At 47.9% G+C, this 24860-nt stretch overlaps 2 protein-coding genes across 2 annotated transcripts in view; both read left to right on the forward strand.

Moving 5' to 3' along the window:
* The window catches only part of CCDC197 (coiled-coil domain containing 197), a 79961-nt gene that overhangs the window by 35460 nt on the left and 19641 nt on the right, over positions 1-24860 (forward strand). The window lies entirely within an intron of this gene.
* LOC135274152 (embryonic growth/differentiation factor 1-like) lies at positions 18042-19328 on the forward strand. Its single transcript, XM_064374430.1, has 2 exons — positions 18042-18216; positions 18403-19328. The coding sequence occupies exons 1-2, from the start codon at positions 18042-18044 to the stop codon at positions 19326-19328; spliced, it is 1101 nt and encodes a 366-aa protein (XP_064230500.1).

Consider the following 24860-nt stretch of genomic DNA (forward strand, 5'->3'; position numbering starts at 1 on the left):
TTGTGGGGCCCACATGGGCCCTCCCGCCAACCGGGTCAGGGCAGTGCCCTCCTGCCTCTGCACCCCTCATTCCTCTGACTCCCTTCAGATATTTATTTAATGCCTTTGCGCGTCAGTTTCCTCTTTCTGCTGTGACTAATTACCGCAAGACAAGCACAGTGGCTGAAAACAACACCAACTTATCATACAGTTTCAGAGATCTCCCTAGACTAAAATTGAGGTGTTGGCAGAGCTGTACTTCTTCTGGAGGCTCTAGGGGACAATGTGTTTTCTCGACTTTCCCAGCTTCTAGAGGCCGCCCACATTCCTGGGCTCATGGCTCCTTCCTCCATCTTCAAAGCCAGCAGTGTGGCACCTTCCAATCTCTCTCTCACCTTCCAGCCTCGCTCTTAGAAGGGCACTTGTGATGACACTGAGCTCCCCTGGCTAATCCAGGCCACTCTGCCCATCTCAAAATCCTTAATCACACCTGCAAAGTTTGGCCACAAATGGCAACCCATCCACAAGTTCTAGGAGTTAGGACGTGGACATCCTTGGAGGGGACATCATTCTGCTGACCATACCCCCAGACTTCTGTTCCAGAAAGGAGTCAGGATGGTGTGCGTAACTGGATGTCCACCTCCCACTGGACAGAGAACTCTTGAAGGCAAGGATATGGTCTATTCATCACAAACTCCCTCAGCCCCATTCTTAACAAACAAAAAGCCACAAGTAAAAGCATGTGTAATTAATGAATTTGAAATCAGCAGGAGGGCTCCCCGCAGGTGGTACTGCATATACCCCAATCGTGGGACTCCCAGCTGTGGGACAGGCCTCATGGGGAGTCCCCTTTGCCCTGCACCCGTGGTAGGAGCTCAGAACTGCTAGAGAGGATGGTCAGTGTTGGACGGATTCTGCTGTTTCGGAGCATGGGAAATGAGGGGGGTTCTGGTGTCAGAAAGCTCAGAGGTAAATCCTACTTTGCCACATATGGTGGACGTTGGGTGAATTACTTACCCACTTGCCTCAATTTCCCTTCTGTGAGTAATGAAGCCAGTGCAGTCAACCAGTGAGATCGTTGCAAGCAGTGAATAAGATCATATATAATAAAGCATGGCCCAAGACAGTTACACAACAGTTACCAGTATTCCTTCCCTCTGTTGTCCTTGTAGGAGGGTATTATATTCATCTCTTACTTAGCTGCTTAAACCAAAGTGAGGAAATCAGGAACACAGCATTTCTGCTCATGTGCTTTTTGTGTGATAGATAACCAGATACTCATGTTCAGTTGCCAGCAGATGGCCGCCCGCGCCCCCCGTGTATGCTGAGACAGGTGGCTGAGAGGCGCTCCAAAGCTGGTCAGCCCTGTTGCTCCATCCGTCTGTCTCAGGTTTGTTGGTTTTATTTTGTTTCGATATTTTTTTTTCCTTTGTAAAATAGGTTCTAAATTGAAAGTGCTGAGTTAGACACAAAAATAACTTAAAACAGCAGGGTTCCATGACTTGAAAAAAAATTCAGTCTCAATTCCATCATTTGGAAGTTTCAAAAATTTAATCAGGAGCTGGCTTGTGGTCAGAATGAGGGGTGTTGGCTGAGGTCATCTTGGAAGCAGGCAGCGAGAGAATGTCACTCTCAAAGCCCGCCCAATCAGCTCCGGTCTATTTTAGCCACTTTTAAAGATGCCCGTCTGGTGCAGCACGCCACTGCTGGAAACGAGCAACTCGGCTTCTTACACCAGCGGGCAGGGGTGGCCACCGGCCTTCAAGAGAACGGCATTCTTGGATGAGGTTTCAACTCAGAGCAGATTTGGGGGTGTGACCCTTAACCTTAAACCCTAGAAAAGCTACCGTGCAGAAGAGAGAGTGGCTTAAGGGGGCAGAACAAGAAAACGGTCTCCTCTCGCCGAGTTAGACACCAGCAAGCAGCACAACACAGGGTGACCTGGGGGGTGATGAGGGGCTTCTTTCCCTATCAGAGGAGATATTCACATCAAGATTAAAAAAAAAAGTTGGCTGGGCGCAGTGGCTCATGCCTGTAATCCCAGCGCTTTGGGAGGTCATGGTGGGAGGATTGAGGCTACGAGCTCAAGATTAGTCTGAGTAACATAGTGAGACTCCATCTCTACAAAAAATAAAAAAAAACTATCTGGATGTGGGGGTGCACACTTGTGGTCCCAGCTGCTAGGGAGGCTGATGTGGGAGGATCGCCTGAACCCAGGAAATGAAGGCTGCAGTGGGGTAGGATGGCGCCACTGCACTCCAGTCTGGGCACCAGAGACCCTGTCTCAAAAAAGAAAACAAAAAACACTGTTGGCTTATTGAAGAGAGAAGGCTGTATTTTCTGCCTACACCTTTCAGAAGGCAGGATCTTCCACGGTATCACAGTATCCCCAGTGCCTGGACCGGAGCGGCACTCAAAAAATATTTGGTGAATGAATGAATTCTAGGACTGTCAGTCAAGAATCCTGAGGGCATGATGAGATTTGGCCCCAGGGCCAACACTGCCTCGTGGTGTCATCTAGGTCCATTTCTTAACCACCTCTGAGGCTGCGGTTTCTCAGTTAAAAACAGGGAAAATAATAAAGACAGCGTTATAGAAGGGGGCTGCTGGGAGGTTCTTAGCACTGGATGAAAATGCTTTCTTGGGGAAAAAGGCATGCCACAGAATAAACTCAGATAGCATTCCTGATCAAAAACATGCGTGCATAATATTATCATGTATTATGCATGGATTTATACATAAGTTAGTAAAAGTACCAACATGGATTGTGAAGCCAGATTCATGATGGTGGCTACCTCTGGGAAAGGGGGAGATGGGACAAAGGAGACTGATTTCATCTGCAGTCATTTCTTTTAAGGCAAGACAAGGCAAACATGATAAAATATTATAAATGGCCTATTCTGGTCAGTGGGTATATGAGTGTCTGTTATTTTTTGGTGTTTTTGCCTTGAAATTAAGAGCAGTGCATTGAGCATCGGAGCGCACCACACACATGATGGTTATAATTGGTTGTGGCCTTGGGACTAAGTGTTCTCTGAATTCAGGAGGGTGTCCCAGGCTCGGGGTCCCTGCCCTGCAGTGTTGGGGCACCATGTGGCATGTGGTGGCTGAGTGCAGTGTGTGGGGGGGTCCCAGGTGGTTGGGCCATCGTGGACAATGAGACAGCCTCTCCCGGAAGCCTCAGAGGGCCCTGCCTTCCAGACAGTCTCCACCCTGCTCCCAGAGCAGAGCTGCTCCAAGGAGTGAGGAGGCCTTTAGGTCTCCAACTGTTCCTGTAAGGAAGAGACAGTAATATAATTCTCCCCTAAGCTGCACCTCTACAAAGAAAGGAACGGAAAACGCTTTCAGAAGGAAATCTTTAAAGCGTGATTATCAGAGGCGACCCTGGCAGGCCTTTCAGAGGACAGGGAAACATGAACCAACGGAAGTGTGATTGTGATGGCTTCTGATACGGGGGCCACCAGACCCTCCTCCCTTAAGTGCAGTCTCAGTGCCCAGCTTGACCTCACCCGTCCTGCGGCACCCTGGCCCAGAACAGCTAAAATCTGATGCTCCTGGGCTGTGAATTTTAGAGTTAAATTTGTCTGCGGGTAAAGACAACTATGTCTCCAGTGGGCTGTGCTGCTCCCACGTTGCTCTGGGTCTGGAGACCTGAGATCTGGCCCTGCTCCAGCCCTGCCTCATCTTGGAGCCTTACATACTGGGAAGCGGCTTGGATGGGGTGATAGCTAAGGTCAGAAGTCCCTGCCTAATACTAAGAAGGCTGAATTCAGTTGTAGACTATAGACGGGCCTAAAGTGAGTGCCTGTGTGGCAAATATTGCCATATAAACCTTCAATAAAATTCTCAAACAAAATATAAGTTGCCCAGTTAAATTTGAATTTCAAATAAACACCACCAAAACCTTTAGCATAAGTATATCCCACATATTAGCATAAGTATATCCCACATATGGCATGGGATATACTTATCCTAAATAATTATTTGTTGTTTATCTGACAATGAAATTTAACTATGTGTTCTTTATTTGCTGCATCTGACAACTCTATGTGTGGCTAATCTAAAAAATAGCAGCAATTTCAGAATTTGCCCAAGGAACCACGCCTTCAGTTTTGTCTCTTCAGAACACACCATCTGTGGCCCAGGCTCTCTGGGGGACCCGGCACATTGGGAATCAGCAGGAACTGCTGGGAGGCTGAGCTCTGAAAGGTACAGTGGCCTCCTGACCTGGGACGGGCGGGACTGCAGGACCATGAACAGGCAGGCAGGTCTTACTGAAGGGATGGGCGGTGCCTGAAGAGGCCCCAAAGGGGAATGTGAGATCCTGGTGCCAGCCCAGTCTGCCTGCTGGACTGGGTCACTTCTGTTGCCAGGTCTGTTCCTGTCTCAACATGAGAACTCCAGCCTGGGACCCACAGGACCATTATGACAATAGATGAACATGATAAAAGGCGCAGATAGAGTGAGCCCACTGCAGATTACAGCTCAGAACCCTAGGCAGGTGCCAACAAGCAACGGCGGAGGACCCTGACAAGTAGGCAGCAGCAGCTGGCTCGGGGAGAGAAGACAAATCTGGAGAAAGATGGGCATCGTGAGCTTACTGGGGTTTTGGCCTTTTTTATCTCCCAGGACTGAGCACAAAAGCTCTAGGAGAAACCCCCTCTCTCTAGACAGAAGATCGAGAAGCCAGGCTCTTGTGAGCTGACAGTTTGAGGGGAGTTCCCAGTTTTTGCTTGTTTTCTTTTTTTCCTCTCCTGGCCCTGCCTTTCAAGACAGTGTCAGTTGCTGAGCTGTGTTGCCACGGTCGTGATGGCAGCAGTGACAGTGACCTAAACACAAGAGAAAACCCTTCCCGCTGGCCAGAGGAACCTGGGGAAGGGCCCCAAGGTCTGAAGAGTGTGGGGGCTCCCTTAATCTCTTCCATTTTCTCTTACTGCTTTGCCCACAGGGTGCCCCTGTGGTGAGACCTGTGCAGCAGGACAGGAGGCTGCAGCAGGCAGAAACGCCGGCTTTGCAGCCAGAGGGTTAGGCAGACAGTGTCAGGGAAATCCCAGAGGGATTAGCTCATTAGCTGTTGTTAGTGTATTTTATGTGTGGCTCAAGGCAATTCTTTTCTTCCAATGTGGCCCAGGGAAGCCGAAAGGTTATGTGAACCTGTACACATTTTGGGTCACCCCAAACTGCATGCACGGAAGAGATTCAAAGAAGCACTGTAAAGGCTCTGATAGCTGAACTACGGCACAAACCCCTGCCATGTCGAGACTGACCCCTGAGAGATGCACCTACAAGACAGACCCAAACGGCACTGCAAAGGCTTTATAGTCTGAACGACATGCAACCACTGCTTACAGAGGTGACAGAGAATTTTCAGGCCAGACCCAGCCTGCTAAAACAAAGCAATGTTCTTACATTTTTAACACGATGCAGTGTACTAGTTTTCTCTGGCTGCCGTAACAAAATACCCAAGACTGGGTGGCTTAAGCAACAGAGAGTTAGTTCCCCACTGTCCTGGAGGGTGGACGTCCAAGATCAAGTTGTCAGCAGGGCTGGTTTCTTCTGAGGCCTCTCTCCTTGGCTTGCAGGTGGCCACTTTCTCCCCTTGTCTTCACATAGTCTTCCCTCTGTGCATGTCTGTGTCCCAATTTCCTATTCTGATAAGAACCTCAATCATACTGAACTAGGACATACTCTAGTGACCTCATTTGAACTTAATCACCACCTTTAAAGACACTAGCTCCAAATACAGTCATATCTAAGGTATTAGGGGTTAGGGCTTCAATGTAGGAATGGTGAGGGGGCAACAACTCAGCCCATAGCCCCCAGCATCTCACAACGTAATATCCAAAACTCCCAGAATCCAATCCAAAATTATCACACCTCAGCACTTCTCTCTCGGTATAGAAAGAAATAGGAAATCAGCAAGGACAAAGAAGACCTGAACACGCCATCAACCAACAGGATCTAATTGACATGTATTGAACCTTCTACCTGGCAACAGAATGCACATTCTTCTCAAAGGCACATGAAATCGTCACCAAGACAGACCATATCCTGGGTCATAAAGCAAACCTTCACAAGTTTAAAGGAATCAAAATCCTATGAAATGTGCTCTCTGATCATATTGGAATTAAACTAGGAGTCAATAACAGAAAGATATTGGGAAAATCTCCCAAAACTTGGAAGCTAAACCACACACTTCTAAATAATCCATGGGTCAAGAGGGAGGTCTCGAGGGAAACTAGCAAATATTCTGAACTGAATAAAACTGAAAATACAAGTTATCAGCATGCATCGATGTAACTAAAGCAGTGCTTAGAGAAAAATTTATAGTCCTAATTGTTTATATGAGAAAAGAAGAAAGTCTCCATTCAATAATCTAAACCAAGCTTGTCCAAACCATGGCCCACGGGCTGCATGTAGCCCAGGATGGCTTTGAATGGGGCCCAACAACATTACGAGATTTTCTTCTGTTTTTTTTTTTTTTTTTTCCTCGTCAGCTATCGTTAGTGTATTTTATGTGTGGCCCAAGGCAATTCTTCTTCTTCCAATGTTTCCAGTGTGGCCCACGGAAGCCAACAGGTTGGACATCCCTGATCTAAACTATACCTTAAGAACTTAGAAAGAGGAGGAGATTAAATTAAACCGAAAGCATACAGAAGGAAAGAAATGATAGAGAGAAGAACAAAACTCAAAAAAATTAAAAAACAGAAACAAAAGAGAAGAATCAATGACTCTACAAACCGGTTCTTTTAAAAGATCAATAACATTGATAAACCTCTCACCAGACTGAGCAAGAAGAGAGAAAACACAAATTACCAATGTCAGAAATGGAAAAGGGATCTTGCTACAGACTTCACTGACATCAAAAGGCAGACAATAAGGAATGACTGAGATGATTAAAAACAACTGCATACCCATAGGTTTGACAATGTAGGCGAAATGAATCAGTTCCTTTAAAAAGACAAACTACCAAAACTTTCTCAAGAAAAAAAGATAAACCACACAGTCCTTATAGCTATTAAACAAATTAAATTTTTCGTTAAAAATCTTCTGGGAGAAAATCACCAAATGATTTTATTGAAGAATTTACCAAAAATATAAGGAAGAAAAATACCAATTGTAGACATTCTGTTCCAAAAAATAAGAGGAAGGAACACTTCCCAAATCATCTTAATGAGGCAGCATTACTCTGCTAACAAAAGCAAAGACATTATAGGAACAGAAAACTGTGGATCAATATCTCAAGTGAACACAGACCAAAAGCAGTCAACGAGATATTGGCAAATTGAATCCAGCAATATATAAACAAGATAATGCAAAGCATTCAAACATTCAACATTAAAAAAAAATCTATCCATATAATTCAAGCCACACTGATAGAACTATGAAGAAACAAAACAATCATATCAATAGATGCAGAAAACTGACAAAAGTAAACATCCACTCATGATTAAAAACTCTTAGTCAACTAGAAATAGAAAGGAACTTCCTGGATCTGATGAAGAACATCTAGAAAACAAAACCAAACAACCTATAGCTAACATCGTACCTAATGGTGAAAGAGTGAATGCTTCCCCCCTACCATCTAGGGAATATGAGAAGATGTCTAATCTCATCACTCCCATTCAAAATCACACCGAAAATTTTTGCCCATACAATAAAGCAGGAAAAAGAAATAAAAGTTATATCTACATAGATGCCTTATATATAAAGAAGACATAAAACTACCTCTAACTGCAGAAGACATGACTGTCTATATAGAAAATCTCAAGGAATTTCCAAAAAATCATATGACTAATAACTGAATTTTGAAAGGTCATAGAACACAAGGTAAATATTAAAAGATGAGTTGTATTTCTACACTCAAGCAACAAATGATATGAACTTAAACCAAAAAGCACCATTTACAACATCACCAAAAAATAAAATACTTAGTGTAGATCTAACAAAATATGTGTAGGATCCAAATGCCAAAAACAACTTACTGATGAGATAACGAAGATGTAAATAAATGAAGAGAAATACTATGGTCGTGACTCAAAGACTCTATATTGCTAAGATGTGAATTCTCCCCAGATTGATGTAGAACCTCAATGCCATCCCAGCAAGAATGTTTGTCGATGCCAGCAAGCTGATTCAAACATTTATTTGCAAAGGCAAAGACTAAGCATAGTTAAAACACTTTTGAAGAAGAAAACAAATTTGGTGAACTCATGCTACTGTATTTCAAGACTTTTTGGGCTGTTTGCCCATTCAGGCTGCAGTTAAGGGCAAGATTTGCTACTGGATATCAGTACCTGCCACTCTCCTTGGCTAATGTTTCCATGCTGGAGAGTCTTCAATTTACAGTGAGGTAGATGAAATAAAAATGAAAGCTAATATTTGTTGAGAGTCTGCTCTATGCCAGGTATGAGCTGAGCACTTTATAGGCATGATTGGGTTTTATTATTGCAACCCTATGAGGTGGGTACTATCGTCACCCTTGTTTGACAGGCGAGGACACAGGCACACATGGTAAAGAAGACACAACCCTCTGGAACCCCTATGTGGCCACTTCCATGTGCTAACATTGTACAAGGAAAAGAGGGCTGCTTTCTTCCCTCAAAGGGCACCTAAGCTGGCAGGGAAGGTAGAGGGCACACCTACAGCACTCCAAATGTGACCAGGCACAATGACACTGGGACCTGAACTGAGCGCACGCTAATTTTTAGAGCAATGTTCATGTTTGTTGTGGTGCCTCCCCTGTGAGCACTTTACCACTGTGCTATCTTTCTGGTTCAGCGGAAGCTCTCAAAAGGGATCCCACCCAGAGCCCAGGGATGGCAATGGCTTCAGATCCAGTCCCCATGCATTCGCCACACTGGCTTTCCTATCTCCCCATGAACTGACATGCCAGGTGAGCTCATGCAGCCGCCTCGCTGCTGGCTTGACTGCCTTTGACGGAAGTGCTGGTCTGCCCCTCCACTGCCTGCAGGTCCCTCTGTCAGTGCTCAATTTTTCCCCTGAGCCCCTCTGGGCACCCCAGCATCTGGGCAGGGAGACGCAGTATCTTTGGAGTAACAGCTGCTCTGGGACTGGTTGCTGTAACTGGGACTGGCTGGTGTCCCCTAATTTTCACAACAGCTCAGCATGAGATGGCTCAGAGAGGGATGTTCACTTCCTTGAACTGGCACAGCTCACATGTAATTGATCAGGAATCAAAATCTAGATCTACGACTCCTAACTCTCTTCACTCCAGGCTGAATTAACAGCTTTCTCTACTAGGGTCCTACATTAATTTATTCCTAGAACTGACAAAATATTTGTTACATTATACTATATTTATGACATTACATGTATTATAGTACATTGTATTAACACTGTTACAATATCTTGTGTTATGCCACATCACCTTATAGATACATGCGTACTTATTTTACATTGTAGTTAGCTGTATACTTGTCTATTTTTCTTAGGGATTGTGAGCTCTTTAAGGATATGAGTTGAGTCTAAGTTCTCTTTGAATCCCAGTGCCTAGCACATCTACTGACAGAGCAGATGCTAAAAACATTTTTTTATTAAAAAAATGTTTACTTAGTCAATTGCCGTGCATTGAGCTACTCGATGTGGTATATACATAGTGGAGGAGATGGCCCAATTTTCTGTGTGTTCGACAAGCCTAGACCCACAGTAGGACCCAGGGAAATAAAGATATTTTTGGAAAGTCTGAGAGCATTACAGAATTTAGAGGAAAAAGCAAATTCACCTCTTCTGAAAGTGTTGCCATAGTAACTCAGCACAACGCAGGGGGAGAAAACGCTGTCTCATCAGAGCACATCATCTTAGATCAGCAATAATGGAGGGGGCACTTGCCCTGTGGGGACAGCAAGGCTCAGATGGTGTGGTCCAGGGCCCTGGGGACCTTGTCCTCCACACACATCCTACCATCCATGGTGAGAACTCAGGGCACGGGGACAAGCCCCAGAGAGGCACAGAGCAGGATGGCTAAGAACCTCAAAGAGAAAGAGCCAAGGGCAGTTTGAGATGTCCCATCTCCCTGGCTGTACCTGAGGAGCTCCTCCACCTGGCTATGGCTTCCTGAGGTAGGATAATGGGGAGAAGGCTGTGCCTCTGTTGGTTCAGCTATGAGAAGGTCGGGTCAGTCTCACTGAATCTCAGCCATCAAGCAAAGCAAAGAGGATGATGGGAAATTTTAAAATTTTCCCTTAGGGAACAACTGGCAAATGTTGTCATAAATTAGTATTTATTCTACCCCAATTAACTCGATAGCCTCTTTGAAGTGATTCAGCAGTGTTATTGGAACCAAATGGGTGTCCCCTATGTGGGCCAGCAGCCTCCTAATCAGATTAAATTCCTTTCCACTGAGCAGAGAAAGTCTCCGGGCCTTAGAAGGATGGGTGGGGAATTTGTTTGTTCAATTGTTATCTTATTCATTGGCTAAACAGACATTTTACTGAGCACCTACTACATGCCAGAGGGTCAGGTTGGAAGCCAGAGGTAACAAGAGAAAAACTATGTAATCCTTATTTTGGAGGAAGAAAGAGAGAAAGGCAAAGGCAGGGGGTGGGGAGGTTGGGGTCGGGCGCGGTGACGAAGGCTAAAAGGACAGGACAAAAGGAATAAAAGTGAAATTGAGCATCATTCTCCCTCAGTGAGCACACGCATCCTGGAGTAAAGTGGGGAGCTGGGGCAATGGCAAGCCCAGCGTGTTCACCTCCCTAAATGGGTCCTTTTGGTTTATTTTTAAACTTCCTCTCCTCTATACGGCAAAATTGACTTCAGTAGTAATGATGGCATGAAACAACAGCAACAGAAGGCCAAATTCTCCACTGGAGGTGCATGTTGGAATCTCCAAGGGAACGTTATAAGACACTAGAGTCTCCTCCAACTAGTGTAGCTCTCAGGGGAACGCACTGCAGCCTCTTCCCAGGGGCTTCTGTATGAGCAGAAGAGGAAGGCCCACAGGTGGCTGTCCTGTGCCAACACAATAAGGCTCAGAACCCTGCAGGCTCAGTCAGTACACCCAGCTGGGTCAGAAGCAAGAGAAATACTCCCCCCACACTACACATGACGTCCAGGAAGTCACGTCAAAACTCCCTACCTGTGTACGGGAGGAAGAAAGCACACCGGGTAAGGAGGAAGACAGGGCCAGAGGAGCTAAGGGAGGTGGCGCCACGTGTGTGCACCATCCCTGCCAACCAGCGAGCCCGTTCAACGGAGCTAGCCTGAATGGAATCCCAGCACGGAAAATGCAAAATGCCAGGAAAGCAAATAAAGACCAGGGTGTGACTTTTAAAATTTTATTTATTTATTTTATTTTTCCATAAGTTATTGGGGTACAGGGGGTATTGGGTTACATGAGTAAGTTCTTTAGTGGTGATTTGCGGGATTTTGGTGCACCCACCACCCAAGCAGTATATACTGCACCAATCTGTAGTCCCTTTTCCACTCTTCCCCCCAAGTCCCCAAAGTACATTGTATCATTCTTATGCCTTTGCTTCCTCATAGCTTAGCTCCCACATATCAGTGAGAACACACTATGTTGGTTTTCCATTCCTGAGTTACTTCACTTAGAATAATAGTCTCCAATCTCATCTAGGTTGCTGCAAATGCTGTTAATTCATTCCTTTTTATGACTGCCTAGTATTCCATCATATATATCTATATATCTGTATCTATCTATAGATATATATGCGCTACAGTTTCTTTATCCACTCATCGGTGATGGGCATTTGGGTTGGTTCCACGATTTTGCAATTGTGAATTGTGCTGCTATAAACATTTGTATGCAAGTATCTTTTTCGTATAATGACTTCTTTTCCTCTGGGTAGATACCCAGCAGTGGGATTGCTGGACCAAATGGTAGTTCTACTTTTAGTTCTTTAAGGAATCTCCATACTGTTTCCTGTAGTGGTTGTACTCATTTACATTCCCACCAGCAGCATAGAAATGTTCCCTGTTCACCGCATCCATGCCAACTGTAAGGCCGGTTGCCTCGCCGGGAGCTCGGACGCACATCCCCCCCACCTTTTTTCCGAAAGCTCGGACATGCTCGGGTTGTTCCCTTTTCCCCTTCTTGCACACTCTGGCTTTCCCTTAAAGAACCCAGTATGCAAACGGGGTCTTGTGATTCTAGTCAATAGCAGCTAAGTCTTTCTAGCCAATAGCAGCCGAGTAATTCTAACCAATAGCAGCCAAGTCCTGTATGCAAACAAAGGCTTGTAATCTTACCCAATAGTAGTCCTGGTCTCCCACAACCAATCGAGCTCCTTCACTCCCTATAAAACCCCACGTCTGAGAGGAGTCCCTGTGACTTCTCTGGCCCCTCCTGTCAGACCACAGAACCTCACCCGGGAGGCTGAATAAATTCCTTCACATTGGATCTTCTTGTGTTGGCCTCAGTTTCTTCCTTTTAAACTCGGCAAGAACCCAAGAACAAACCTTACACCAACAACTACTGTTTTCTGATTATATGATTATGGCCATTCTTGCAGGAATCAGGTGGTATTTGATTTGAATAATTGTGGTTTTGATTTGCATTTCCCTGATAATTAGTGATGTTGAGCGTTTTCATGTGCTTGTTGGCCATTTCTCTATCTTCTTTTGAGAATTGCCTATTCATATCGTCAGCCCACTTTTTGATGGGATTGCTTGCTTGTTTCTTACTGATTTGTTTGAGTTCATTGTAGATTCCGGATATTAGTCCTTTGTCAGATGTATAGATTGTGAAGATTTTCTCCCACTCTGTGGCTTGTCTGTTTACTCTGCTGACTGTTCCTTTTGCCATGAAAAAGCTCTTTAGTTTAATTAGGTCCCAGCTATTTATCTTTGTTTTTATTGCATTTGCTTTTCGGTTGTTGGTCATGAAATCCTTGCCTAAGCCAATGTAGGGACGTGACTTTTGTTGTTCCTCAAAAGAATGCCATATGGCCAGGCATGGTGGCTCACACCTGTAATGCCAGCATTTTGAGAGGCTGAGGCAGATGGATCACCTGAGGTCAAGAGTTTGAGACCAGCCTGGCCAACATTGTGAAACCCTCATCTCCACTAAAAATACAAGAATTAGCCAGGCGTGGTGGCGTTTGCCTGTTGTCCCAGCTACTAGGGAGGGTGAGGCAGGAGAACTGCTTGAACCCAGAAGGTGGAGGTTGCAGTGAGCCAAGATTGTGCCACTGCACTCCAGCCTAGGTGACAGCGAGATACTGTCTTAAAAAAAAAAAGGATGCCACAGCCCTGTTCCTCAGGTGGACAGCACTTTTTGAGAGGTCACTTCTTATAAGGAACATCCATCCTATTCACCCTCGTTCCTGAGGGCAACCAGCCACCATGGGGGACGTGGGGATGGGGCTTGGACAGGAGTAAGGAGACCTGAGACCTGCCCCAGCTGCTAGTCAATGCTGCTTCACAGCTCCCTGGCCTCTGCTTACCCAGCTTTCAAACAGACAAGACGATCCCAGTCTCATCCACCTCCCAAACTCTTTACGAGCACCAGATGAAAAAATTTTTTCTGTGATAAAGTACTGACACCCACTCTTTTTGTGATTCTGGGCAAAGAGGGTCTGTGGTGTCTCTTTGATCCTCGGTGTTTTGCACACAGCAGGCACTCAATAAATGCTCAGTGGCTTGTCTGGGCAAAATCAAGTCTATATTATGCTCCACAGGTAACCTGTCTGTTGGAGAAAAAAATCATCTCAGAAACAAGATTAGATTCATCCTAAGAGTATGTAAGAGCGCTCTGAAGGCCAAGAAAGAACGTACCTGCCAGCCCAGGAGTGAAGACAGTACTTTAATCCTCTGTTGGAAAACCTGAGTCCAGTTGCCAAAATGTTTGGCAAAAGCATCTAGACTATTCCCTAGGGGGTCTGACACAGATGCAGCTCAGAGCGGTAGAATTGTGAGGATGTGAGCGTTAGCAGCCGCGAGCAGGGAGCTGGGCAGGAGGACTTTTTCTTAAGAGGCAGAAAATGCCTCCTTTCCAATTGAAACAGACAGTGCTGGTGTTTCAAATCATTAACAGAAAGACACAAGCGGAGGGCCGCAATCTCCATGTCAGCTTTTGCAAGAGGCAGGGGAAATAGAAGTAGATTAATGAAAGGAAAACACAAAGATCCATTGGTCTTTTCTGCTTTCTTTCTTGATTAATGGGGAGCATTCAGAGATGGTGATGCTCATCTCGTGATTGAGGTTGAAAGAGGACTGGGGGTTCAGGGTGGGGTGCAAAGTCAGTCTTTCTCTCCAACTGGTAGCATGGCCACAGATCCACTCCTTCACTCCAAGCCCATTTTCTTTACCTGACCTGTGGTTCAACACCCCGATGGGCAGACTATGGAAGGTTCAGAAATGACATAGGCACATGGCAGGGATGCAATCCATGGAGCGACTTGCTGGAGAAAAGCCATGAGCAGACAGGAAAAGCTGCCTGCAAGGACTTTTGACTTCAAATGTGCCAAAAACTGGACCAGCCGAGTTTATCCTGAGGAAGTTTGATTAACTCCTCATTAAGGGGGAATGGGGTGACTGAGATAGAAGACAAAGTATTAGAATAATTTTTCTGTTGAGGGTTTGTAAGAAAGCTGTGGAATTACGGTGAGATGTTTATTTATTTATGTATTTATTTATTTATTTTTAGAGACAGGGTCTTACTCTGCCACCCAGGTTGAATGCAGTTGTGTGATCTTGGCTTACTGTAGCCTTGAACTCCTGGGCTCAAGCAATCCTCCCACCTCAGCCTCTCAAGTAGCTAAAACCATAGGTGTACACCACTACACCCAGCTAACTTTTTATGTTTTATAAAGACAAGGTTCTCACTATGTTGCCCTGGCTGGTCTCCAACTCCTGGCCTCAAGCCATCCTCCTGCCTGAGCCTCCCAAATTGTTGGGATTACAGGTGTGAGCCACTGCACCCATCCTGAAATGTTTATTTCTTTAAATATTGCCCACTCAAAGGCATCATCTGTTACATGCTGCTTACATGGTGGCTAATTAGTTCTACTTAAAAGAAAATACAGTAAGTTAAACACATACAATCAGAACCCCAGTGAATCATATTTGCCACTGCAGACGTTCATCACACACAGCGCTAGCTCTGGCAGTTGGCTCTCCAGGCAGCCACATTTGCTGTTTGTCACACACACAGGTAGCTCCTTAAAGAAACCTATGAACTAAAATGAGGGGTGTGAATACACATGACCAATGGCAACAGATAACACCAACCCCAGCTACTCCAACAGACAGAAGGTGCAGGAACAAAGAGCTGGGCCATCCGTACCCCATGTCTGACTTGGCTACCAAGGAGCTGTGCGACTGTGGACTAATCCCTCATTTCTCTGGGCCTTATCTTTCTTATCTCTAAATGTGGGTAATGAAAATATTTCCCTCCTTGAGGTGCTGTGGGGACTTCTTGAGCTGACAGAAGAAAAGCCCTGAGGATGAGGCCCAGTGCATGGTATCGGGCACAGAACCTAGCGTCAGGTAAATCGTAAGTTAATAAGCTGCCATTGCTCTTAGTTTTAATAGCATTAAATAGTAGGAGGTGATGGTGGTGGCCCTGTCCTTGTTTTTACTATTTTAAGATGATGCATGTTCTTGGAAGAAGTTTTGCAGACTTGAGAACTATGAGCTTACTGTTTTCCTTCCAATTCAAAGGTCTACAGCAAATCCACAATGGAAACGGGCAGGGTGTGTCTGGGGGCTCAGGGAACCCTTTACCCAGACCCTTCCCATCTCAGCTCCTTGATCGTTCGGCACGGGAGATGTTGGACTTACTCCTCCTTAGACAGATGTGTTTGCTGGATCTGCTGATGCTGGGCTGAGTCCCTGGCATGGGCAGGGTGGGCGAGAAGAAGCCTCTGGCCAAAGGATAGAGGTGAAGTTCCTGCCTCTTTCAGGCATGCGGCGTGGGAATTAGGGGTGGCCGAGGAGGACATCAAGTGAATGGGTGAGGCGAGGGAGAAAGGCAGGGAGGAAGGACACTGTTCTGTTAGGGAGCTGAGCCCTGAGTCCCCAGCTGGTAGCATGAGAATGAGGGTGCAGTGGATGAAAAATCTGCTGAATAGACTCAACATTCTGTTTAGCCACTCAAGCAACAGACACTGGAACTCTCCACGTGTCACAAAGCACGTTGCAGCTCCCTTGGCTGGTCAGTGTTTGTTGTGCCAATAGAATGGCTGTCATCCCAATTTTACTGTTGCAGAGATGGTGGCTGTAGGGGGCCACCTTTGCAGAGGTCCCACAGCAAGTGTAGGGGCCAGGAGAGACCTGGGCCTGCGACTCCAATCCCACCTCCTTCTGCCAGTCGATTTGTGCAGAATCGACTTCATACCAGCCCTATGTCCTGTGCTGTGGGAGCCACACAAGAACCAGCCAATCATCTGCACAAATGACTATCTAGCAGATAGGGAGGGAGAAGTCCCTAGGAATGCTACAGAAGAGCACTGGCCACTTAAAGAAAGGACAGCGTCTTAGTGTGTAGGACCCAGACACCTGGGATGGTGGGAAGGGGGTTCTGAATCCAGTGAAGGTGGGGAGGGGGGCATCCCAGGGACAAGGCACTGAGAGTTTGGGGCAGCACCATCGGGAGCTGTGTGTGTCTCAGCCTGGCTTGTGTGGGTGCCAGGAAGGTGCATTTGGGGCTCAGGCCTAGAGATAGGGTGTGCTCATGGGAACAAGGGTTGGCCCAAGGACCTGGCACTGTATCCCATGGACAGAGGAAGCCACAGAAGACCCTCAGCAGGAGAAAGCTCTCTCTGGCAAAGGTAAAGAAAGGAAACAGATCAGGAAGCAACTGGAGACAGACCCCCAGATGAGGAATACCTGCAGTGGTCCAGGGAGGAGGAGAGGAGGGGTCAAGGGCTGCAGCTGTGACATGGGAATTTGGACGGATGTTACCGGGTCAAGGAATACCCAACTCAACTAGGGCCCCCTCAGCAGAGTCTGCTGCCAGGTTAAAGAATATCCTATGAGCTATGCTGCTGTGTGACAGGTGAGCACAGCAAGCGGCTGACAGTAAGGATGCCCAAACACAACCTGCAAATCCCCCTCTGCCATTTGCTCCCTGTGTGGCTTGGTGGCATAACCCTGGGGCCTCAGTTTCCTCATCTGTAGACTGGGAATGATGATAAGTGTTGAGAGCAGTGCCTGGCCCTTCATGAGCGCTCAATATGTGTCAAGCTGTGTCATTACTGTCTGTTATATTTGCAAAGCTGTTTGCACAAATTACCACATCCAACGTCCAAAATAAACCCATGGGCCAGGTTTTGTTTGTTTGTTTTTTGAGAGTGTCTTATTCTGTTGCCTAGGCTGGAGTGCAGTGTTGCCCAGGTTGGTCTTGAACTCCTGAGCTCAAGCAATCTGCCTGCCTCAGCCTCCCAAAGTGCTGGGATTATAGATGTGAGCCACTGCGCCCAGTCTGGGAAAGGTAATCTTGAGCCCTTCTTCAAATATGCAAACAGGCTCCGTTGTGACTTTCTCGGGACATGCAACCAGACTCTGGCAGAGCCAGGACTGGGGAATTGAAGCCGCTTGGGCAACCTGTGGGCCTGCACAGGAGACAGCGCCCCAGAGGTTTCCAGCCCTGCCAGTGGCAGCCCTACTGTTGCCATGCCAGAGGAGGCACCTGGGAGGGCTGGGCCAGGCAGCGGAATCTGTGGAGGCCCATCCAACAGCCGGGCACAGTGGCTCACGCCTGTAATCCTAGCACTTTGGGAGCCTAAGGCAGGCGGATCACTTGAGGTCAGGAGTTCGAGACCAGCCAGGTCAACGTGGTGAAACACTGTCTCTACTAAAAATACAAAAATTAGCTGGGCATGGTGGTGATTGTCTGTAATCCCAGCTACTCAGGAGACTGAGACAGGAGAATCGCTTGAACCCGGGAGATGGAGGTTGCAGTGGGCCGAGATCATGCCACTGCACTCCAGCCTGGGCAACAGAGCAAGACTCCATCTCAGAAAAATAACATATAGAACAATTTTTTTTGGGGGGGGTAAATAAAGAGTTCTAAATTTTAATATGCTTTCTTTTCCTTATGAAGACCTGAGCTTGGCAGTCAGAGCACAGCAGGTGACATGGGTGTTGGTGTGGAGAGGATGTCCGTGCGCCACGGGAAGTGGGAAGCCCTTCTGGTACTAGGAGCTAGTGGCCATACTGTGTGGACGCCAGTCCAGAGCTCGGGGACCAGGCCAGGTTCCCGGCATGGAGACAAGGGCCCGGACGACTGCCCAGCATCTGTCCAGCAGCCAGGTAGGGTGGTATATGCCTCGGGAAGTACAGCAAAGACCCAGAGGGTGGTCCATGCGCCGGAGACCGCCTTTCCTGCTAAATCTAACACCTAGAAAGATGACCTCTTCGGGATTGTCCCCCGCGAGGCGGAACTTGCGAGGTGTCTTGCTCCGAGCACACTTGCAGCCGTTGATGTACATACTCCAGGAACAACCAAAGGAGGAGGCACCGCAGGTGTTGGGGTCTTTGCCTTGGCAAGCGCAGGTCCGGTCATCGTTGAGGCCGCATCTCCTGCTGGTGGGGTTCCCATACTTCCGGAGGGTGTCCGTGAGCTCCTGGTAGAGGGTGTCGTTGCCGAGGCTACGGGGGATGCCCTCCCAGGCCAGGATGAGGATGACGATCACGGCATTCTGACAGTGGTGGCCTGCCCGGTGCCGCACCAGGCAGAGCAGCTTCTCCTGGAGCTGCGTTTCCCGGCGGCAGAGGCTCCGGAGGGCGGGTGGGAGCTGAGCGTGGCGCTGGCGGGTCCGGGCGCAGGCGCGAGCCCCGGGCTGGTGCTGCTCCGCCAGGCAGTGCCCACCCTGGGGCCGCCGGTGCGCGCAGAGCTGCTGGGCGCCGCCTGGGATCGGAACGCCTCGTGGCTGCGCAGCCTCCGCCTGGCGCTGGCGCTGCGCCCCCGGACCCCTGCGGCCTGCGCGCGCCTGGCCGAGGCCTCGCTGCTGCTGGTGACTCTCCACCCGCTCCTGGGCCACCCCCTTGCCTGGCCGCGGCGCGGCGCCGAACCCGTGCTGGGCGGCGGTCCCGGGGGCGCGTGTCGCGCGCGGCGGCTATACGTGAGCTTCCGCGAGGTGGGCTGGCACCGCTGGGTCATCGCGCCGCGCGGCTTCCTGGTCAACTATTGCCAGGGTCAGTGCGCGCTGCCCGCTGCGCTGTCGGGGCCCGGGCGTCCGCCTGCGTTCAACCACGCCGTACTGCGCGCGCTCATGCACGCAGCCGCCCCGGGAGCCGCCGACCTGCCCTGCTGCGTGCCCGCGCGCCTGTTGCCCATCTCCGTGCTCTTCTTTGACAACAGCGATAACGTGGTGCTGCGGCAGTATGAGGACGTGGTGGTGGACGAGTGTGGCTGCGGCTAACCAGGCGCAGGCAGGAATGTGGGCCCAATAAACGCCCCCGTGGTCTGCTCTGCTGGTCTCCTGGGACTCCTTGCCTGGGGGTGGGGGTAAAAAAAAAAAAAAAGCCCATGCCTGTAGTCCCAGCTGCTGGGGAGGTTGAGGCTGGAGAATCACTTGAACCTGAGAGATGGAGGTTGTAGGGAGTTGAGATCGTGACACTACATTCCAGCCTGGGCAACAGAGAGAAACTCTGTCTCAAAAAAAAAACAAGGAAAGAAGAAACCTTCCCCACAAAGGTGTCAGTCATGAGAACTAAATCAGAGTATATGCAGAAGAGAACGACGAGACTTTTCTAGTCTTCAGGAATTTCTGCAGAGACCCAAGACTGAGAGCAAGGGGGAGCAGTGTGGGGTGAGCAGTGCCCACACCTTAAGAGGGGTGCCAGACACACCTTCAGGACTCGGCAGGAGAACAGAACTATCCTATGTGGCCCCCGCCCACCTGCATCGAAGTCATGTTTGGGGGAGGATTTATTAAAAGAGTTCTGCCCTTGACCAGGCGGGGTGGCTCACACCTGTAATCCCAGCACTTTGGGAGGCCGAGGTGGGCGGATCACGAGGTCGGGAGTTCGAGACCAGCCTGACCAACATGGTGAAACCCTGTCTCTACTAAAAATACAAAAATTAGCTGGGTGTGGTGGCGCATGCCTGTAATCCCAGTTACTAGGGAGGCTGAGGCAAGAGAATCGCTTGAACCCAGGATGTGGAGGTTGCAGCGAGCCAAGATTGTGCCACTGCACTCCAACCTGGGCGACAGAGCGAGACTCTGTCTCAGTAGTAATAATAATAAATACAAAAATTAGCTGGGTGTCATGGTACAAGCCTGTAGTCCCAGCTACTCAGGAGGCTGAGGCAAGAGGATTGCTTGAGTCTAGGAGTTCAAGACCAGCCTGAACAACATAGTGAGACTGCCATCTCTAAAAGATGAATAAACAAATAATAAAGAGTTCCACTCTTAAGCTGAGTAAGGGGCTTCAGGTGACATCCCCCACAGAGGGCAGTGCTTTCCAGGAAGGAAGTTGGCCTTTTCCCCCTGGCTGGACACCAGCTAAATGCCAAGCCTCCTGTACCAGGGCACCTGAGGGGCGTGCACAGAAAGCATCCTCAGGACACCCAGATGCACGTCATCTGGCATTCGGGGAGACGGATCCTGGGGCCTGACTCCCCCCAGGGAGATGCCAGATGGAGCAGTCTGCAGTGTCATGGCGGGGGATAGGGTGGCAGTGGGGGAGGCTTCCCTTCCTGACCTCTTCCAGGGGTCAGATGGACACCATGGAGGAAGACAGATGCTCATGAGAGGGAACCCCTTGCAGGATCTTCTGCCCCGGCAAGAAGGTCGAGCTGGAAAGGCGACCCTGCAAGGAGGAATTGGGCAAAGCAGAAACCAGGGCCAGAGGCCCCAAAACACCCACAAAAGTGCCACCCCACCCTGCCTCTGGGCATCTGCCACAGGGAAGGCACTAACAGGCAGCAAAAACAGCTCCCGACACAGGCGATGCTCGGCCGTTCTGAGCCGTCCTTCCTCGCCTGCTCATCTCTGGATGGGACAGAATCTCGAGGGGACGCGTGGTGTCGGGATGCTGGTAGAAGATGGAACAAGGAGAACAAGACGAGACTACAGCCCCCCACTTCCCAAGGCAAGTTTCTGGTCCTGGAAAGAAGCTTCATTTGGGGCCGGGCACGGTGGCTCATGCCTGTAATCCCAGCACTTTGGGAGGCCGAGGTGGGCGGATCACGAGGTCAGGAATTCGAGACCAGCCTGACCAACATGGTGAAATCCTGTCTCTACTAAAAATACGAAAATTAGCCGGGTGCAGTGGCGTGTGCCTGTGATCCCAGCTACTCAGTAGGCTGAGGCAGGAGAATCACTTGAACCCTGGAGGCAGAGGTTGCACTGAGCCGAGATCATGCCCCTGCACTCCAGCCTGGGCAACAATGCAAGACTCCATCTCAAAAAATAAAATAAAATACAAAAATTAGCCAGGTGTAGTGGCTCGCACCTGTAATTCCAGCTACTCAGGAGGCTGAAGCAGGAGAATCACTGGAACCCAGGAGGCAGAAGTTGCAGTGAGCTGAGATCATGCCACTGCATTCCAGCCTTGGCGACAGAGACACTCAGTCTCAAAAAAAAAAAAAAAAGAAGAAGAAGAAGAAGTTTATTTGGAAGCAGGGCTAAAGTTTTGATTTCAATGATTTCAATGGGACCAGCCTGGTTAGCTCCTGCATGTGACTGGAGAAGTGATGGGCTCTGGCCATGGGTGGGGGATGCAGCCAAACTAGTGGGAGGACCACAGAGCCGTGCCTGGTTCACTTTCCCCAAGTCCAGCCTGCTCCGCGAACCTGCTGTACACACAAGCATATCCATGTCTGCAGGCACCGGCCCAGGGCCGTGGAGCTGGGAGAGGCAGGGAGCTCCGGCCCCTCTGCTTGCGGCCAGGCTGGCGTCATCCTCCCCGAAGCAGTGGCCCTTCCCCCTACTGGGGGATGGGCAGGGCTGGGGCTTTGCAGAGCCAGGGACACTGCTGCACATGGGACTCTTGGGCTCTGGTCTCCACCCTTTGGGCTCCCTGTCCGTGGACAAGCCCCATAACCCTCAGCGCCTCCTGGGACCCAAACCAGCATGAGCCCAAGTGGGAACATGAATTCTGGCATGAGGACAGAGTGGTCTGGGAAGGCTTCTGGAGGAAGCGGCCTTCGAGTTGAGATTTGCAGAAGGAGGATTTCAGGATTCACAAGAGAGGAGATGGTGCTCTTAGTGGAAGACATGGACACGTGCAAAGTCTGGGAAGCGTGTGTGCCCATGTGGCTGGCATGGCCACAGCTCAAGGCCCCTGAAGGGCTGTGATGGGATATGGATTCAGAACAGTCGACATGACCGTGATTGACACTGCCCCCAGCTAATTGTTTTTTTTTATTCGTAGAGACGGTGTTTCTCCATGTTGGTTAGGCTGATCTCAAACTCCTGATCTTCCTGCCTTGGCCTCCCAAAGTGCTGGGATTACAGGCATAAGCCACCATGCCTGGCCTCTTTTAGTTATTTTATAATACACAATAAATTATTGTTTACCATTATCACTCTGTTGTACTATCAACTACTACATCTTATTCTTTCTAACTGTAGTTTTGTACCCATTAATTATTCCTGTGCACTCCCTCCAGCCCACTACCCTCCCCAGCCTCTGGTAACCATCAATCTACTCTCTATCTCCATGAGTTCAATTGTTTTTATTTTTAGCACCACAAGTGACTGGGAGCATGCAAAATTAGTATTTCTGTGTCTGGCTTATTTTAGTTAACATAGTGATCTCCGGTTCTACACTTGTTGTTGCAAATAACAGATTCTATTCTCTTTAATGACTGAATAATATTCCATTGTGTATATGTACCATATTTTCCTTATCCATTCACCTGTTGATGGACACTTAGATTGCTTCCAAATCTTGCCTATTGTGAATAGTACTGCAATCAATATAGAAATGTAGATATTTCTTTGATATGCTGATTTTCTTTCTTTTGGGTATATACCCAACAGTAGGATTCCTATGTCATAAATAAGCTCTCTTTTTAGTTTTTTGAGGACCCTCCAAACCATTCTCCATGGTGGTTGCACTAATCTACATTCCCACCAACAGTGTACCAGGGTTCCCTTTTCTCCACACACTCATTAGCATTTGTTACTGCCTGTCTTTTGGATATAAGCCATTTTAGCTGGGGTGGGATGATAGCTCATTGTAGTTTTAATTTGCATTTCTCTGATGATCAATGATGTTGAGGACCTTCTCATATACCCATTTGCCATTTATACGTCTTCTTTTGAGAAATGCCTATTCTGATCTTTTGCACATTTTAAATCAGATTATTAGAGCTTTTTTTCCTATTTAGTTTTTCCCCTGAACTCCTTATATACTCTGGTTTTTAATCCCTCATCAGATGGATTCAGGATTGGGTTTTGTCTTTATTTTACACCCAATTCTAAACCATTAAATGCTGTCAAGTGGAGAAGTGACTTAATATTTATATTGGAAGATGACGTTGTGCATTTGCTATCTATTGCTGTGTAACATACCAGCCTGGCATGGTGGCTCACACCTGTAATCCCAGCACTTTGGGAGGCCAAGGCAGGTGGATCACAAAGTCAGGAGTTCGAGACCAGCTGGGCCAACATTATGAACCCTGTCTTTATTAAAATACAGAACTTAGCCAGGTGTGGTAGCACACACCTGTAATCCTAGCTACTCAGGAGGCTGAGACAGGAGAATCACTTGAACTCCAGAGGCAGAGGTTGCAGTGAGCTAAGATCATGCCACTGCACTCCAGCCCAGGGGACAAAGTGAGAGAGTGAGACTCTGTCTCAGAAAACAAACAAACAGACAAACAAACAAGAAAAAAACAAAAACCACCCAAGGTATAAATTTACAATGATGTTTATTAGTCTTCTCACACTTCTGGAGTCTGACTAGACTCACCCGGGCAGTTCTGGCTCAGGATGCGGTTGCCTTCAAACAGTATGGAGTTAGAATAGTGTCAAAGGTGTCCTTGCTCAAATATCTCCTGGTTAATGCATGCTGTCAGCCAGGGCTTAGCTGGGGCTACCTGGTGGAATACCCACACATAACCTCCCTACCTGGCCTGGGCTTTCTCACAAAACGGTGAATGGGTTCTAAGTGCACACCTCCCAGGAAGGAGAGCCAAGTGGAAACAGTATCATCTTTTAAGACCTAACTTTGGCAGGTCAAGAGCAGCACTTCTACTATATTCTACTTACAGAAGCAGGGGTCTAAGCTCATTTTCAAGGGAAGAGAAACTGAATTCTATCTCTCCATGACAAGTGCAAAAAAATTTGCAGACAACTATTCACAATAGTGAAGAGATGGAATCAACCTAAGTTTCCTTCCATCAACAGAAAAAAGAATCAAGAAAATGTGGCAGCTGGGTGTGGTGGCTCATGCCTGTAATCCTAGTAATTTGGGAGGCCAAGGTGGGCAGATCACCTAAGGTCAGGAGTTTGAGACCAGACTGGCAAACATGGTAAAACCTGTCTTTACTAAAAATACAAAAATTAGCAGGATGTGGTGGTGCACACCTGCAATCCCAGCTACTTTGGGAGGCTGAGGCAGGAGAATCGCTTGAACTTGGGAGGCAAGGGTTGCAGTGAGCTGAGATTGCACCACTGCACTCCAGGCTGGGTGATAGAGTGACACTCCATCTAAAAAAAAAAAAAATCAAAGTGAATCAGAGAATAAAAGAACTACATTAAAGCAACTGAAAAAATTATGAAAATTAGAGATAGTAGTCTAACACTGGGTTGTCAATAGGTGACCCTGAGTTAGAGAACCTAAAAAAAAAACAAAAAACAGGCCTGGGCATGTGGCTCACACCTTTAATCCCAGTGCTTTAGCAGGCTAAATTGGGAGAATAGTGTGAGGCCAGGAGTTCCAGAAAAGCCTGGGCAACATAGCAAAACCCCATCTCTAGAAAAGTAACAAAAATTAGC

Source organism: Aotus nancymaae, unplaced genomic scaffold (genome assembly GCF_030222135.1).
Source record: "Aotus nancymaae isolate 86718 unplaced genomic scaffold, 86718_ANA_hifiasm-v0.15.2.pri h1tg000011l, whole genome shotgun sequence".
Lineage (NCBI taxonomy): Eukaryota > Metazoa > Chordata > Mammalia > Primates > Aotidae > Aotus > Aotus nancymaae.